Below are 14,806 nucleotides of genomic sequence, written 5' to 3'. Positions count from 1 at the left end.
CTACTGATTTAATTTTTCAACCCACACACACATACTGTATTTCAGGTTTTTTTCTATACTTGTACTGCTATAGATTGTACGATATATTGTACTATATTGTACTGCTGCTGCAAAGTTAACAAATTTCACGACACATGTTGTTTCTGATTCTGCAAAGCTGATGCAGGCAGACCCTCACCACATCTTAAAAGCAGCTACAGGTAGACTTGAAGAGTCATAAGTTATGGGACTAAGGACCAAAGGCTAAGAGATGGGATTAGCCTGATGTTCACTTTTGGCTGGCATAATACGACAGACCAAATAGCTTCCTTGTGCACGGGCAATGAAAATTTCTGTTGTTGCATGACAGCTTCCACAGTAGGTTTGCTGATAGTCATTCCTCAACTGACATCACAAAACACCAGATATGACTATTATCTCATTTTTAATGCAGGAGATTCTGGAGATGCTTAAAATATAGAGTAACACACACAAACTGCTGGAGGAACGCAGCTGGTCAGACAGCATTTAAGGAGAGGAATAAAGAGTTGACATTTCAGGCTGAAATCGTTCATCAGGACTCTTTATTTCTCTCTATAGATGCTGCCTGATTGCTGAGTTCTTCCAGCATTTTCTGTGTGTTATTTTAACCTTCCTTGAGGGAGTTTTTAATTACAAATTAGCTACTGTGATCTTGACATTAATCCATTACTACTGCTCTAAACCATTTCATTGGCTATTACACTTTCCAGGGTCCCTTCATGATGTGGAAGCAGCCACATGACGAATGGAAGATTTGTTTTTTGGCACTGCAATCTATCTTTTTCAAAGCAATGTAACACAGCTTTGTAAATAAAATCTGCCTACATATGCAAATCCTGTTTGCAACGAGGCGGAAGGCACATGGGTATGTTATCTACAACATCTTGTATTTCCAGTGCAATGCTGTTTTTGTGTGTGGTAAAAGATGTGATATCTGGCATAAATCTACTGAGCAACAGCTAGTGTCAATGTGCAAAATCAATTTGTAGCGGGCTCTCCATGCAATCTGAAGCACCTGCGGTGCACACAATAGAGGTTTGTCAGATCTTCTATTCCAATAGCATATGCTTTTAATGGAAACTTACTTCTAATTGTGCACTTTCCAGGGTTGCAATATCTGTTTAATGACTAAAATGTCATAATCACATGTCAGATGCTGGAAATCCAGTGCAACACACAAAATGCTCGAGAATCTCAGGACAGGCGGCATCTATGGAGTGGAATAAACAGTCAATGTTTCAGGTGAGACTGTTTATTTCCCTCCGTAGATGCTAACTGGCCTGCTGAGTTCCTCAGAGTTGCACCAAAAGGTCAGATTGTTTTTTTTATATCTGTCCAGATCTTGGATATCATAAGACATTTACAAGATTCTGTGCGTTGTTTTCTTTTGTAAACTCCTTAATTCGTTACTCTTGCCTGATTTTTTTTAACCAGCGTTGACTGGTTCTGACAAAATCAAGTCATCAGTCTTGATGAAAGGTCTTGGCTCGAAGTGTTGACTTTTCACTTCCCTCCATAAACGCTGCCTGATCTGCTGAGCTCCTGAAGCACTTTTTTGTGTTGCTCTGTATTTCCAGCATCTGCAGAATCTCTTGTGTGACAGTGACCATTATGTGCTCACAGTAATCTAAAACAAAAGCCATATACAATACTGTTGTCTTTTTTGCTGCTAGTACCACAGGCAAGTCAAATGGAGTAACATTTTCACGCACAACAATCTCAAAAGTCTACAGACAATGGTGTGAAAAACAGAACTCATCCGATGAACAGCAGTTCTGTGGGCAAAGAAGCGCCATCTTCTTCAAAATGGCGCTGGAGAACTGCAAAATTATACACTTAACAGCGACTTTATTAGGTACCTAATAAAGTGACCACTGAATGTATGTTCATGGTTTTCTGCTGCTGTAGTCTATCCACTACAAGGTTTGATATGTTGTGTGTTCAGAGAAGCTCTTCTGCATACTACTGTTGTAACACGTGTTTATTTGAGTTACAGTTGCCTTACTGTCAGCTTGAACTAGTCTAGCCATTCTCCTCTGAACTCTCTTATTAATTGAAAAATAATTCCATAGATGATAACAAGATACTGGAGATTCCTGCATCAGACAACATATCTGATGTTGGGCAGAGGCGCTCTAGAATTGTGGTTGAAATGACTGCAAAAGAAGAATCTCTCTCCACAGATTATTCCTGTCCTGATGAATATTTCCACAATTACTTTTATTTCAGATTCCAAGTATTCTGTATTTATTCTGTGGCATTTTCTAAAACGTGTTCAGGAGAATTTTCTTGATGCGTGGCCTTACATGCTTAACTAGCAGCATATACTGCTGGGAAATGAGTTGATTTTAATGCAAAAGAAACTCAGCAGGTCAGGTAGCACAGCAAATGGACGAACAACATTCCTGTCAGGACCGTGCATTGAAATATTAAGTTACTGTGGAGAAGGATGATAATGAAACTAGAACAAAAACAATTAACAGGAGAAACTGGTTTTAATGAATTGACAGAGGATGTGGTTAGCAAATACTGACAGGTGGGTAATTTTTATCATTCACAGGATGTGGGTGACTCAGGCAAGGTCAGTATTATATTGCTCTGCTGTAATTTCCCTTTGAATTGAGTGGCTTGACAGACCAGTAGAGGGCAGTTAAGGGTTGACTGATTTCAACAGATTTGCTGTGTACAGGCCATACCTGTACAGATACTTGTTCAATACACGGTCCTGACATTTGTGTGAAATAAAAGCAATTGTGGAAATATTCATTGGGCAGGAATAATCTGTGGAGGGAGATCCTTCTTATGCAGTCATTTCAACCACAATTCTAGAGTGCCTCTGCCCAACATCAGATATGTTGTCTGATACAGGAATCTGATCGTCGTTCTCCAAATGCTGCCTGTGCTGCAGACGACACCAGTATTTTGGTTTCATCTCGGAAATTATTTTTCAATTAGCAATTTAAAGTCTCCCTTTATCTTTACTCTCAATAATTTCTCCTCAGCTCCTGTCTCCTTTGCAGTACCTGGGCTCCCCTAGTGTTTCTGAACTCAGCAGAATAGAGTGAAGGCATTTTTTCCAGTCCTGTACACAACTCTACTGCACCACAACCTCCCTTCAACCACTCCACTCTCTCCACTTCTTCATGATACACAATACTGGATAAACAGAAATACTCTCCAACTATATACACTGTCCTAATCCCTGCCACGAACCAAACTCAGTTCTCTACCCAAATACTCCACCCCTCTGCCTGGCAATTCCCTGAAGGTGAACCAAACACTGTTGTCATATTTAAGCCAAAAATATCTGCCAACTCCATATCCCTTCCATAAAATAAACCCTCTTTCCATTTTCAGAACAATACCTTATTCCATACCACCTCCATTTACTGATGCTGAAATCCTCACCTATGCGTTTTTTACTTTACTCAGCTGCATTGGCCTTCTTATTGCCTCAAATTTACAAACTGTACCTTTATTTTAAAGTTCCTCCATGACTTTGTCCTATCTTCTCTCCCAAATTAAAGTCCCTTGAGATTCTTTCCTTCTTGATTCTCATTTACATGTAAGATACTTAGAAGCCAAACATTTGCCTGCTTAGAACCTAAATTCCGTAATTCCATCCCTAACTGCCTCTCCTATTTCCTATAAACCACCTTTCTTGTTAAAAATAAAACTACGCTTTTGATTCTCTGTCCTAATATGTTCTTAGCAGAGAAAATACGACATTGGGATATATAATATCCCTGTCAAACATTCCTGGATATTGTAATTCATTAAGGGCCATTTCCAATTACATATTATTTTTCCTGTGTTGTTTTTCCACTTAGTTGAATATCCCCTGGACAATAAAAATCTATCAATATTACTGAAATCTTCAGTGAAAACATATCCTTTTGGAGGGACAAGTGCAGATTTTTATTACCCATCTGCGGAAAAATGCTTTCTCAACTCCACTCCCATCTGATCCAGCTCCAACTTTTGAGATCATGCCAACATTTAATAAAAGTTTAAACATGTAAATAAAGAAATAGATATCAGGGCATGTTGAGCATATGAGATGGCCACTTCTGGTTATTTGAGAGGTAACACTCATTATGGACCGATTAGGCTGAATTACTCACTACTTCGTAGTTTCACCACTACAAATCTAACTCCAAATGTTTGTTCAAATGTTGGACTTAAGGGTTATAATACAGTTTGCTCAGATACATTAAAAAGTGGTATCGAGATTATTGCACATTTGCTGGTAACCGCGCTCCTTCGATGTCAAAATGCAGCCCAAACTTGCAAATACAGAGTTACTGCAGGTGGGTGTAGTGTTCAACTGCACTTATAAACGTAACATTTCGGAATGACTCAAAGCCACAAACACTGTGGCCTGACATTTGTATTACTTGCTACCACTGCATGTTTTAAAATGATTCTAGAAATAAGTTCTCATAAAGCACCGATATAGAGACGAACCAATGTTTCTACATTCTTATTGTCATGTAACCCTACATGTGCACCCATATGCTTTCTGAACTGCAAATACATGCAGTGGTGTTTGGAGGGAGGGAGTTACAGTCTTCTGTAAATGCTAGCACCGCACTTACCCCGAGTACTGGAGACAGGAAGATGCCAGAAGTTTCCTCTTTACTTATTAAGATATAGAAAGCTTTTCAGCCCATCACATCCAAATCTATCTGTCATTTCCCTCCTCCCCTTACTTGCCTTTATTCCTACAACTTATTCTCTCCCATCCCCTACAACTCCTTCTGACTATTTGACAATAAGGGTCAAGTTTATGGCACGCAATTAACCTGTCAGCCTATGGTTGGGATATGGGAAGAAACTGGAACACCCAGCAGAACACAAATGGGGAGAAGGTACAAATTCCACACAGAAAGCAGACAGTAATAATCAAAACAGAGGCCTTGAAGCAGTGAGTCTGTAGCCTGGCTATGTCCATAGTACTAAGTTTATCCGACCATGGTCTCAGTCTGTGGACAGTGTGCCTACTCTTCTACTTTAACCCTTGTGTCCAAAAATTCTAGGAGATCCTCATCTTCATCCAGCAGTCTCCAAATACATTCAAGTATCTTTCATTACTCCCAATTCTAACAATGTGATGTCACTTATCAGATCCTCATTCTCCTTCTCCTTTGATCTTTAAGAGGGGACCGATCTCTCCATGATCCCTGACGCTCTCCTCAATTGCTCCAGGAACCACTGTGCTTCTGTGATACTTCCCAGTGTGAGCACATGAAATACAACCTGTTTGCACTTGAAAGGCAAAAGGCAAATTAGTTGTAGTGTATGTATGAATGTCCCACAGTTGTGAAAGGCCATGTTTTAGTACAAGACTTTTCACTGATTACTGCAACACCCTATATTGCTCGTACCACCCTCCCCAACACCAAAAAAACTTCCCTCTCATTGGAAGCAGCCCCTTACAAGGAATGAACTAACAAAACTTGGAAATGTTAATGACATTTCTGCATCATTGCTAAATCCAGGGACTCCATACCCCCACTGCACTGTGGGCATCAAGGATCACTCTAAGGACTGCAGCAGCTCACCACCTTCTGAAGGACAATTTGGAATGGGCAATAAATGCTCACCCAGCCAGTGATGCCAAATCAGACATATGATTTTTGAAAATGTCTTGCTTTCACTTACATTCTTCCCATTCTACTCTTTACCTTCAGGTTTGTTTTTCTTTTCAGCTAAGCATGTAGATATTCAGCAGGTGTAGACATATCAAGATGTACAAAAAAGCTGGATGAACTCAGCAGGTCGGGCAGCATCCGTTGAAAGAAGCAGTCAACATTTCGGGTCGAGACCCTTCGTCAGGACTAAAGAAGGAGGGGGCAGGGGCCCTATAAAGAAGGTGGGGGGAGGGTGAAAACCAATCAGAGGAAAGATCAAGGGGTGGGGGAGGGAATAGGCAGGAGAGTTGAAGAAGGAATCTAAGGGGAAAGCATTATGGGTAGTAGAAGAAGGAAGCGTCATGAGAGGTGATAGGCAGCTAGAAGAGGAGACAGAGTAGAGGTGGGATGGGGAAGGGAGAGGGAGGGAATTACTGGAAGTTGGAGAATTCGATGTTCATACCAAGGGACTGGAGACTACCCAGACGGTATATGAGATGTTATTCCTCCAACCGAAGTTTGGCCTCATCATGGCAATAGAGGAGAGTTCCGAATGGGAATGAGAGGGAGAGTTGAAGTGAGTGGCAACCGGGAGATCCTGTCTGTTGTGGCAGACGGAGTGTAGGTGCTTGACGAAGCGGTCCCCCAATCTGCGTCGGGTCTCACCGATGTAGAGGAGGCTGCACCGAGAGCACCGGATGCAATAGGAGGAGAAATGTGGTATGTAGAAAGCCAAAAGTTAGGTAGTTAGGATTATGAGAGTGCAGTTACAAGTCTGTTCAAAACCCTGTTATTTTTGTCCCCACTCAATCAGTTTATAAAACCACATGCCTCCATTAAAACCACTTCCCGAGTACAGAAGGCAGCAGCAGGTCAGTATGCTGAAAAAGAGCTTTGACCAGTGGCCAAACTGGACATCAGGAGTTTTGAGAGGACGTAACTTCAATCAAATCCACTGCCTGAGTACTAAAGGTAGCAGCGGGTCAGTTCAGTGCAAAAAAAGGTGGGGGGGGGGGGGGTGACCTGACAGAGGAACATTAGAACATTAAAAAACCTTTTGACAAGAACAGGCCTTTCGGCCCAACAAAGCTTGCAAAACTCCTATTCACATAGTGTGTTGAAATAACCATCGAGTTTAGATTTAAAAGTCTCTAAGGTACTACTCTCAACTAAACAACTAGGTAGTTTGTTCCATCTGTCCACAACTTGCTCTTTTGTGCTATGGAGGCTAGTACCCAAGATGGAGCTGATTAACTTTACAAATTTCTGTGACTTTTTTCGGTCCTGTAGCTTCCCACCCCCCATACCCCGTACCAGAGAGCGATGCAGCCTGTCAGAATGCTCTCCATTGTACCTCTATAGAAATTTTTGAGTGTTTTAGTTGACAAACCAAATCTCCTCAAACTCATAATGAAATATAGCCACTGTCTTGCCTTCTTTGTAGCTGCATCGATATGTTGGGACCAGGTTAGATCCTCAGAGATCTTGAATTTGCTCACTCTCTCCACTTTTGATCACTCTATGAGGATTGGTATGTGTTCCTTATCTTACCCTTCATGAAGTCCACAATCAGCTCCTTTGTCTTACTGACACTGCAAGGTTATTGCTGCAACCCCACTCAAAGAGCTGGTATATCTCACTCCTGTACGCCCTCTCATCTCCATCTGAGATTCTACCAACAATGGTTGTATCACCAACAAATGTATACATGGTATTTGAGCTACACTTAGCCATGCGGGTATAGAGGGAGTGGGGCAGTGGGCTAAGCACTCACCCTTGAAGTGTGTCAGTGTTGATCATCAGCGAGGAGATACTATCACCAATCTGCAGAGATTGTGGTCTTCTGATTATGAAGTTGAGGATCCAATTGCAGAGGGAGGGACAGAGGCCAGGTTCTGTAGCTTTTTGATCAGGACTGTAGGAATGATGGTGTTAAACGCTGAGCTAAGGTCAACAAACAGCATCCTGACATAGGCATTTGTATTGTCCTAGTGATCCAAAGCTGCATGAAGAGCCATTGAGATGCTGTCCGCCATCTTTTGTGGCGATAGATATATTGCAGTGGGTCCAGATCCTTGCTGAGGTAGGGGTGCATTCTAGCCATGACTGAACTCTCAATGTATTTCATCATTATATGTCAATGATTTGGATGATGGAATTGATGGGTTTGTTGCAAAGTTTGCTGACAATATGAAGATAGGTGGAGGTTCAGGCAGTTTTGAGGAATACAGAGCTACAGAAGGACTTATACAGATGAGGAGAATGAGCCAAGAAATGGCAGATGGAATACAGTGCCGGGAAATGTATGGTCATGCACTTCAGTAAAAGAAATGAAAGGGTTGACTATTTTCTACATGGAGAGAAAATACAAAATATTGAAGCGCAAAGGGACTTGGGAGTCCTTGTGCAGGATTCCCTAAAGGTTAATTTGCAAGTTGAATCTGTGGTGAGGAAGGCAAATGCGATATTAGCATTCATTTCAAGAGGACTAGAATATAAGAGCAAGATGTAATGTTGAAATTTTATAAAGCACTGGTGATGCCTCACTTGGAGTATTGTGAGAAGTTTTGGGGCCTTATTCTAGAAAGGATGTGCTGAAACTGGAGAGGGTTCAAAGGAGGTTTACAAAGATGATTCCAGGATTGAATAGCTTGTCAAAAAAAAAGTGCTTGTTGGCTCTGGGCCTTTATTCCCTATAATTCAGAAAATTGAGGGGTGTCCTTATTGAAACCTATCAAATGGTGGAAGGCTTTGATGGAGGAGATGTGGAAAGATGTTTCTTATGGTGGGAGAGTCCCATGACCAGAGGACACAGCATCAGAATAGAGGGGCGTCCTTTAAGAACAGAGATGAAGAGGAATTTCTTTAGCCAGAGAGTGGTAAATCTGTGGAATTCTTTGCCACAGGCAGCTGTGGAGGCCAAGTCTTTGTGTATATTTAAGGCACAGGTTGATAGATTCTTGATTGGTCAGAACATGAAGAGATACAGGGAGCAGGCAGGAGATTCATGATGATGAAATGACCGAGCAGACTCAATGGGCTGAATAGCCTAATTCTGCCCCTATATCTTATGGTCTTGTGGTTATGGCCTATCTTCTTGTGCTCATTTAAGGGAACCAACTGCTAATTTATATGCAAACCCATATATGCTCAAGTTATTGAACTCCTGGAGAGATCCAGGACATTAATGGGAGTAAAACTAGTGGAAGTAGGAAATGTTTTTTGCTCTAAGTGAGCACAGTAAGCAAATTAAATGTCAGGAATATCAGTATCGGGCATAATTCAGTTTATTGACATGAGACAACAGATGCTCTAATCTGGAACAAGCAGAGGTAAGTTCAGCGGAGATGCATGAGGGCAAGTTTGTTTTTGCACAGAGTGGTGGGGCCAGGTTTGGTGTCAAAAGAACATGCCAGTGTACACTGAATGAATTCTTCTATCGATAACTATTAGGAACTAATACACAGTTCTATAGTATGGTAGTTGTTTGGGTAGTGTTCAAATTTGTCCTGAATTTCATTCAAATACATAATTTGTTACTCAGTTAAATGGTAGTTTGTCGTTTTTAAACCTTTTTAACTATTTCCCGATGTAACCCAATTAACTGAAATCTACTGTACATCGGGACCAGTACATTTTGGTCCAGTTAAGCAGTTGCCCCAATTAGCAGAAGTTTTATGGAAATAGTTAAAATGGTATAAAAAAGACAAGTACTGCATACAAAATGCTGGAGGCCAAGCCAGGCAAAAATCTATGGAAAAGAGTAAACAATCAACGTTTTAGGCCAAGACCCTTCATTAATCCTGATGAATTGTCTTGGCCCTAAATGTCTTTACTCTTTTCCATAGATGATGGTTGGCCTGCTGAGTTCCTCCAGCATTTTCTTTGTATTACTTTGATTTCCAGCGTCTGCAGATTTCTCGTTTGTGATTAAAAACAAGACAAACTGAGTATCAAATAACGTATTTAAATGTAATACAGAACAAATTATAACACTACTAGTACTATAAAACTGTGTAATAATTCCTAATAGTTATCAGCAGAAAAATTCATCCAGTGGACACAATTGACAAAATCACTGGAAACACCTAGAGCAGGAAATGGACTGCCTTCACACAATGCTATCGACGATTGCATCCTCCACACCTTCACTTCCAGTGTAAACATTCAAATTGATTGTTGATGCCCTCAAGTTCTTTGTAGATCCTCACTTGTTGAAGTAGTGAAATAGTTTCATTTTCACTCTTGGCCGTATCTGGCATCTCCAAGCCTGAATGCTTGAAATCACAGTAAGCAAAATTGTTTGTAATTGTCTTACTGCTTATTTCTCACCAACAAAATCATTATCAACAAAAAAATCAGTGACAAAAATCACTGTTTTTGAACACAAAAACAAGCAACTGACGCTACTTAAAAATTGTTCACTCTACGCACAGTTCACATCTAACAGCCACACAAGTTCACGTGACTGAGTTCTCCCAAGTACCCAAAAAGAAAGATTGTGCTTACTATAGTGAGCACATTGATTCTTGGGAAGGCAGGTTTTGCTGTATTACGAAAGGTTAAGATAACTGTATCTACATTCTTCAGTTTTTACATACGTGATAATTTTGTGACTATCTGCATTGTGTTCTGTGTTTTGCAGCTTGGCCTCCAGAGGAATGACGTTTTATTTAGCTGCATACACATATATGGTTGAATGACAGTGAACTTGAACATCTGGATTCCACACTCTCAAATCTGTTGCATATTTCATTGTTGATCTCTTTATTTATGAGTTGTCTTGAATTTCGTTTTCCTGTCCCACATCTCCTACATGCCTTTCTTCCTTTTGCACACAAGAACCAGTTCTGTCCAGTTACACTGCTTAACTTGAATCTTCTTAACAGCTATGCGGGAAAACACATAGCTTGCTAGTCCAGATGGGGGCTATGAGGAAGCTGGCATTTGACCTCTACAAGATAGAGGTCAGCACACCAAAACCAATCCTATAACATTAACAGCTCTTATCAGCCAGTACGGTAATAAATGAGGCTTACCTTGTCAAATCCTTTCAGGCCACCATGTATACTATTAGGCCCATTATTAATGGGCAGTTGATAATCCTTCCCATCTATGCTGAATTTCCCTTCTGCAATTCTGTTGGCAACACGGCCAATCACTGCCCCAAAGTAGGGATGCTTGTTGATGTAGCCTACAAAGGCAAATTAAACAGTTGTCGTTTTTGACGATAACAATTTTATGTTCTTTACAAGTTACACTGTTTTCCTCCCTTCCTCCCCTCTACTAAGTGTTACTGTGTCCAAGCAATGAGCAATGGGAGCCACTCAGATTTTTCTTGAGCTCACTTGCAAGGCCATGCGTATCAATCATCACTTGCCCCACTAATGAAGGGAAAGCTCTGACTCCCTGAACTATTGTAATTCTTCTGTTGAAGGTACCAGTGTAACGGAAGAAGGAGTTTCAGGATTTGGATTCTTAAATCATGTTATATATTTTCCCCCACTTTCTTTTCACATTGTATGTCAATGAACTAGATAATGGAATTGATGTCTTTGTGGGCAAGTTTGATGATGGAGGGAGTGTTAAGGAAGCAAGGATCTGCAGAAGGGTTTGGACATTGTAGGAGAATGGTCAAGGAGTGGCAGATGGAATACAGCGTAGGGAAGTGTACGGCCATGTTCTTTGGTAGAAGGAATAAAGGCAGATTATTTTGTAAATGAGGAACAAATTCAAAAACTCAGTGATACAAAGGGACTTGGGAGTCCTAGTGTAAGATTCCCTAAAGGATAACTTGCAGGTTAAATAAGGAAGGCAAATGCAATGTTAGCATTCATTTCAAGAGGACTAGAATATAAAAGCAAGGACGTAATGTTAAGCACAAACAAGAGAAAATCTGCTGATGCTGAAAATCCAAGCATCACACTTAAAATGCTGGAGGAACTCAGCAGGCCAGGCAGCTTCTATGGAAGAAAGTACAGTTGATGTTTCGGGCTGAGATCCTTTTGCAGGACTGGAGAAAAAAAGATGAGTAGATTTGAAAAGTGGGGAGAGGGAGAGAAACACAAGGTGATAGGTGAAACTGGGAGGGAGAGGGATGAAGTAAGGAGGTGATGTCTATTATAAACCCACAGACTCCCAAAGCTACCTTGATCATACCTCTTCCCAACGTTACATGTAAAAATGCTATCCCCTCCTCTCAGTTCCTCCGCCTCCTCTGCATCTGCTCTCAGGATGAGGCTTTTCATTCCAGAACAAAGGAGATGTCCTTTTAAAGAAAGAGGCTTCCCTTCCTCCACCATCAATGCTGCCCTCAGCAGCATCTCTTCCATTTCATGCATGTCTGCTCTTATCCCATCCTCCCGCCACCCTACCAGAGATAGGGTTCCTCTTGTCCTCACCTAGCATCCCACCAGCCTCAGCGTCCAGCACGTAATTCTCTGGAACTTCTGCCGTCTTCAACGGGATCCCACCACCATGCACATCCCCCCCCCCCATCTTTCTACTTTTCTCAGGGATAGCTCCCTATGCAACTCCCTTCTCCATTCATCCCTCCCTACTGATCTCCCTCCCGGCACTTATCCTTGCAAATGGAACAAGTGCCACACCTGCCCCTACACCTCCTCCCTCACTACCACTGTTGGGGTCATTTACTGTGTCCAGTGCTCCCGGTGTAGCTACCTGTATATTGGTGACCCGACGTAGATTGGTAGACCATCTTGCCAAGCACCTATGCTCCATCCACTGGAAGAAGCCAGATCTCCCAGTAGCCACATATTTTAATTCCACCTCCCATTCCCTTATGTCAATCTATGGCCTCCTTTACTGCCATGATGAGGCCATACTCAGGTTGGAGGCACAACACCTTCTATTCCATCTAGGAAACCTCTAACCTGATGACATGAAAATCAACTTCTTTAACTTATGGTAATGCCCCTCCCCCCTCTCACTTACCTCTTTGCCTGTTTATTGTCTCCCTCTGGTGCCTCTCCCCCCTTTTCTTTCTTCCATAGTCTTCTGTCCTCTATCAGACTACCCCTATATCTTTTTCACCATTCAACTTCCCAGCTCTTTACATCAACCTCCTCCCTCCTGGTTTCACCTATCACCTGGTGTTTCCCTCTTCCCTCGTCCCCACCTTTTAAATCTACTCATCTTTTTTTTCTTCAGTCCTGCCAAAGGGTCTCAGCCCAAAACGTCAACTGTACTTTTTTCCATAGATGCTGCCTGGCCTGCTGAGTTCCTCCAGCATTTTGTGTGTGTTGATCGATCTAATGCTGACGGTTTATAAGGCATTAGTGGGACCACACTTGGGAGTACTTCAGGCTGTTCTTGGTCCCTTATCTAAGATGCACTGGCACTGGAGAGGGTGCAGAAGAGGCTCAGAAGAATGATCCTGGGATGAAAAGGCTAACTAAGTGTTTGATGGCTCTCGGTTTGTACTCGCTGGAGTTTAGAAGAATGGGGGGAGGGGAGAGATCTCATTGAAACCTATCAAATATTGAAAGACCTATATGCGAAGAGAATGGTTCCTACAGTGAGAGAATCTAGGACCAGAGGGCACAGCCTCAGAGTAGGACATCCCTTTAGAGTAGAGATGAAGAGGAATTTCTTTATCTGTGGAATTCATTACCACAGATTGCTGTGGCAGCCAGGTCATTGGATATATTTAAAGCAGAGGTTGATAGGTTCTTGATTGATAAGGGTGCCAACAGTTATGGGAAGGCGGCAGAGGAATGAGGTTGAGAAGGCAAATAAACCAGTCATGATGGAATAAAGATTCAATGGGCCAGACGTCCTAATTCTGCTACTAGGTCTTGTTATCTAAAGGTGCTTTATTTCATGTAACCTGGAGGTGCTAGAGATGGTAGCATCTGCTCTTGGCAACTGTGTATCATCAATGGTCAACAACTCTGGAGAATAGGGACACCATGAAGTGGGCACATGACCCATATATGAAGGGTTGCTGGGTAACCCTAACCCTCAGGGTAATGCCAACAGTGGTCGGGGGACTTTGGTGGGGGCCCACCTTCGAGGGTGTCGAAGCCCAGGATGAGGTCCGCTGTCTGGCCCCGCCGGTCCTTGGTCTCCAGGCCCGTCACTATGGCGCCGAACGACTGAACGCGGAGCGACACCGAGTCGGATCGCAGCAGGAAGCGGCGCACACGCCTGCCGTCGGGCAGCGCACCGAACTCCTCGCCGCTGACCTGCGTCATGGCGGGCAGGCAGGCGGGCAGGCGGGCGGACGGACGGACGCCCGTTACTCGGCGACCTCGCGCTGCCAACTTAGTTCGCAAGTTTACTTCTTTAAAATCTGTTCGACCCACGACTAACTGTAGGAGCAACTATCCACGGTCCAGCAGGATTTGTATAAAGATCTCCGAAGAGTGACGTGAATTGCCCCACTTGCTGTACTTTCGATTGCCGTCTACGCATGGCAAACATCCTGCCAGGCAGCCTGATGGGAATTATGCGCGTCGGTATAGAGGCACAATAAAAAGTTTGCAGCAGCACAGGTACGCAGATTCGAACAACACACAGAAAATAAATTCATACAAAAGTTAGTGGAAGGCAGGACGTAGCTAAAATAAGTCCGCGCTGCGGGAAGAAGATAGACAAGTCGGTGGTAGTGGTTCACGAGGTGGTCTACAGTTTTCCATTGCTGAGGTAGGATTAGGGTTTTGTAGATCTCTTCAAGAGCCTGATGGTTGGAAGAAAATGGCTGTTCCTGAACCTGGGCTTGTTGGACTTCTGCTTCTGTACCCCCTGTTTGATGGTACAGTGAGAAGAGAGTATTATCTGGACCGTGGTGGTTCTTGGTGACGAATGCCATGTTCTTGAGGCAGTTCCTTGTAGGTGGTTGCAGTGATGGAGTGGACTATGCCTGCAACATGCTGGGCTGTAGCCACTACTCTGAAGTCTCTTGCATTCCAGGGTGTTGGGATTGCTGTGCGAAGTGGTGACAGAACCGATCTGGAGTTCTGGGCATGCATATTTGATGGGAAGGTGAAAGGGGGGAAAAGGGATTCTCCTTGCCTGCCCATCCCCTCCCTCTGGTGCTCCACCCCCCTTTTTTTTCCTCTGTGGTCTTCTGCCCTCTCCTATCGGACTCCCCCTACTCCAGCCCTGTATGTCTTTCACCAATCAACTTC

At 42.7% G+C, this 14,806-nt stretch overlaps 1 protein-coding gene across 1 annotated transcript in view; it reads right to left on the bottom strand.

Moving 5' to 3' along the window:
- galm (galactose mutarotase) overlaps positions 1 to 14,098 on the bottom strand; it is a 50,770-nt gene extending 36,672 nt beyond the window's left edge. Inside the window, exons 1-2 of the mRNA XM_073051512.1 lie at positions 13,684 to 14,098; positions 10,694 to 10,848 (exon numbers count right to left, since the gene is read on the bottom strand). Coding sequence (XP_072907613.1) covers positions 10,694 to 10,848; positions 13,684 to 13,870 — 342 coding nt within the window. The 5' untranslated portion in view covers positions 13,871 to 14,098. The remainder of the gene's footprint in view (positions 1 to 10,693; positions 10,849 to 13,683) is intronic.
- Positions 14,099 to 14,806: the final 708 nt, after the last annotated feature.

The sequence above is a fragment of the Hemitrygon akajei genome, chromosome 7 (genome assembly GCF_048418815.1).
Source record: "Hemitrygon akajei chromosome 7, sHemAka1.3, whole genome shotgun sequence".
Classification (NCBI taxonomy): domain Eukaryota; kingdom Metazoa; phylum Chordata; class Chondrichthyes; order Myliobatiformes; family Dasyatidae; genus Hemitrygon; species Hemitrygon akajei.
The sequence above is the reverse complement of the archived record's forward strand: the minus strand, read 5'-3'. Positions and strand labels throughout refer to the sequence as shown.